This window comes from Anopheles gambiae, chromosome 3, assembly GCF_943734735.2.
Source record: "Anopheles gambiae chromosome 3, idAnoGambNW_F1_1, whole genome shotgun sequence".
Lineage (NCBI taxonomy): Eukaryota > Metazoa > Arthropoda > Insecta > Diptera > Culicidae > Anopheles > Anopheles gambiae.
Window position 1 is genome coordinate 15,832,234 of NC_064602.1, and position 3,163 is coordinate 15,835,396.

At 43.6% G+C, this 3,163-nt stretch overlaps 1 protein-coding gene across 1 annotated transcript; it reads right to left on the bottom strand.

The window, feature by feature from the left end:
* Positions 1–1,032: 1,032 nt before the first annotated feature.
* On the bottom strand, positions 1,033–2,589 carry LOC133393267 (mucin-2-like). Its single transcript, XM_061657411.1, has 3 exons — positions 2,282–2,589; positions 1,457–2,206; positions 1,033–1,388 (listed from the first exon to the last, which is right to left on the bottom strand). The coding sequence occupies exons 1-3, from the start codon at positions 2,337–2,339 to the stop codon at positions 1,246–1,248; spliced, it is 951 nt and encodes a 316-aa protein (XP_061513395.1). The 5' UTR covers positions 2,340–2,589; the 3' UTR covers positions 1,033–1,245.
* Between the last annotated feature and the right edge of the window lie 574 nt (positions 2,590–3,163).

Below are 3,163 nucleotides of genomic sequence, written 5' to 3' on the forward strand. Positions count from 1 at the left end.
ATTGCGTACAACATAAGGACAAATATTAATTTTTGAGCCAATTTTCCCCGAAAAAAAGGTTGTTTGCATGTTCTTAACGGTTCTAAGAGTTTACACGTACCATTTACTTCCACAGAGCTGTTTGAAAACCCTGATATTTCTTAGTATCTCTCCAGTTAATGCTGACTAATTGTATAGATGACTGAGGAAATAAAACCCCTTTGCTTCAAACATATCGTCTACAGAACCATTTTGGATTAACTAACTGTTTGAGTTCGATCAATGTGTATCCATCTCCCCTTAATTTAATAAACATATGCAAAAAATATGCCCTCGTGCGCTTCTTGTTTGATAATGTTAATTCACACTGTAGGACATCAAATAATAGTGAAGTTATTCGGCCGTATCGTGGAGCTCGTTCGTCGAAGAACGTTCGTCGCTCATGAGTGGACAGGGTTGTACCACTAGATTGGGCAGAACAACACCTAGACGGTTTTCTAATTTTTGATCATAGAGGGCTATGAAATGAGTGAAAATGAGCGTCCCGGGAACGAACGACCACCCCGATACGGCCGATTAACAATCAAAGCTCAATTTCATCCACAAGAGAAACGTTAGAGTGCCGTACCGATTTTTATTCCACTCAGTGTGCCCGGCGTTAAGCTGCCTTTGTGAGTGCAAAGAGTACTTCATGTGAGTGGGTCCACTCATTTATACGTTCAACGGTTTTTCAAATGCAAAAAAAAATCAGTGTGATACATCATCAGCATTTTTGAGGACTAAAATATCCATCATTTCCACAACACATTTCAACACATACTAACTACACATATTTTTGGGATTACACGGCGTGAGCTTCAATTTACTTGCTAATTTATCCGGCGCTACAACCGCTTTGCGGTCTTGGCCTGTCTCAGGAGTGTCTGAAACCGTTCACGGTCTCATGTTTGAAGTCGTAATAAATAGATAATGCATGACCGTTTTTAAATGTCTCTCCACAAAGAGAAGACAGATTTTACCAGAAGCATGAGTGCCATTAATAAATCTACAACATTGATGATGTGCTTACTGATCTACATAATTTATTCATTTCTCCAATTGCACCCAGGTAAAAGTGTTCAGTTTTAGGTAGCGCTATTACACAAATTTTGTAGAGATTTTACCATTCAAAAATAAAGCGAAACCAAACACTTAACGGAGGTATTGCTTAACTGTCTAATATAGTGTTAAAATATTAAAAATAAGTGCACACAATCCAGCCAGCGTCTAATTGTACGCATTGCAGAGCGATCCCAAACACACCGAACAGCTATTATGTCCTCCATTCGTAGCCTGAGAGCACGTCTGTGGCACACTGGCCATCAATCGTGCGCAACCCTTAGTGATGACCGATCGATTGTTGTTGTTAACTGTAATTAGACAGTAAGTAGATGTTAGTAAACTGTACACTAAACGTCCCGTTTACAATACTACTTACCATCAACGCGTTTCACAGACAGACAGGCGTACTGTGCATTATTGGGTGGAATCGGAATAGCGATCCCGAACCCGATCGGTGCCCCTGGCAGTGGGGTCGGATGGGTTGGTGGTGTTAGTATGGGGGAAGCGGACGTGCTGGACGCTGGTGGACCGGGAGAAAAGGTGGGATGGGTCGGTGGTGTTAAGATCGGCCCGCCAGGTGTGGTGCTGCTGATTGTCGTTGTTTCCGTTGGTGGAGTCGGTGGCGTAATGGTTGTCGTGTCGGGCTCAACTGTGGGTAGTGTCGGTGGCGTTATGGTCGTCGTGTCGGGTTCAACTGTGGGTAGTGTCGGTGGCGTAATGGTTGTCGTGTCGGGCTCAATTGTAGGTAGTGTCGGTGGGGTAATGGTTGTCGTGTCGGGCTCAACCGTCGGTACACTTGGTGGCAATAGGGTGGTTGTTTCCGGTTCCGGTGTTGGCGGTGCGACGGTAGTAGTGATCTCTGGCGCGATCGTTGTAGTTGTCGGTGGGTTCGTTGTGGTAATGGTGGACGGTGGACAGATCGTCGTCGTCTCCGGCACTATGGTAGGTATCGATGGTGGTGTAAAGGTTGTAGGTTCCGGTGTTGTTGTCGTTGCAGGAGTCACGGTTGTTGTGGTAGAATCACCAGGGAATGGTAGCATCGGTCGATTTGGTCCACATTGCACAATCTCCATCTGCGTGGTGTCACAATCTTCACAATGAAAGCACATCAGCTGCCCATTGGAGACTTAAACAAAGGATAAGGAAGAGATACACACTTAACACAACCATCCATTTATTGGCACTTACTTAACAAACTTACTGCCCACAAAGCACCCAACGAGCTGAACAACCAATAACACCTTATAAAAGTCACCCATATCGCAACGGAGCAACACGCTTAACACATACAACACGTTATCCGAAACTGCAGCCCCGACGAGCGTTCGCTGTCTGTTTTATCATAAATTCTTCAATCCCTGGATGGACCCTGATCCGGATTAGCATTTATTCGCACGCGGATAGGGTTTGTCCTTTTTTTATCACATATGCGCGCACATCACACGATAAGAGCTGCGATTGAATCAGTAATTATTTTTAAATCTCATCGATTCCTATCTGCATGGCTCAGGTGAATCACGCGCTCCCCGTCGGGACTACGTGCAGTGTTGCAATAGTGAAGAGGTGTCGCATTCGCGTACCACAATGTATCTGTATTTGGCAGCTAAAAATTGAAATTTCCAGCATTGATAAGTAGATAGACAGTTTAAGGCTTGTTTATCTACGTTCAGCTTATCCAAACTATTAGAAGATTAGTTTCGGTGTTTTGTCAACAGGTCTCTTCGGACACACGTGTTGTCTGTACTTTAATTGGAGGCGAAGATAACGGTATATCCAGAATGTACCGAGTTTTTTTGTAAACACGACCCAAGGTTACCTTTAAGTTCCGATACATAGTTAAGGATTAAAGGTACCGTTTTTGTCTTGTTTTGGCACCTCAACATCATTGTTTCACACGCATCAACCTGAATCATGCCTGAATAGCACCCATGACAGTTTAAGGATTTTGTGATATGTGTTTATCGACTACACTGATAAAACGGTGGTATATCTGTGGATACAATTACAGCACATCATCGATCATCAGTGCGAGTTATGACACGGTTTATTTTAATCTATGAGTAATAGAAACCCTAGGAAGTTG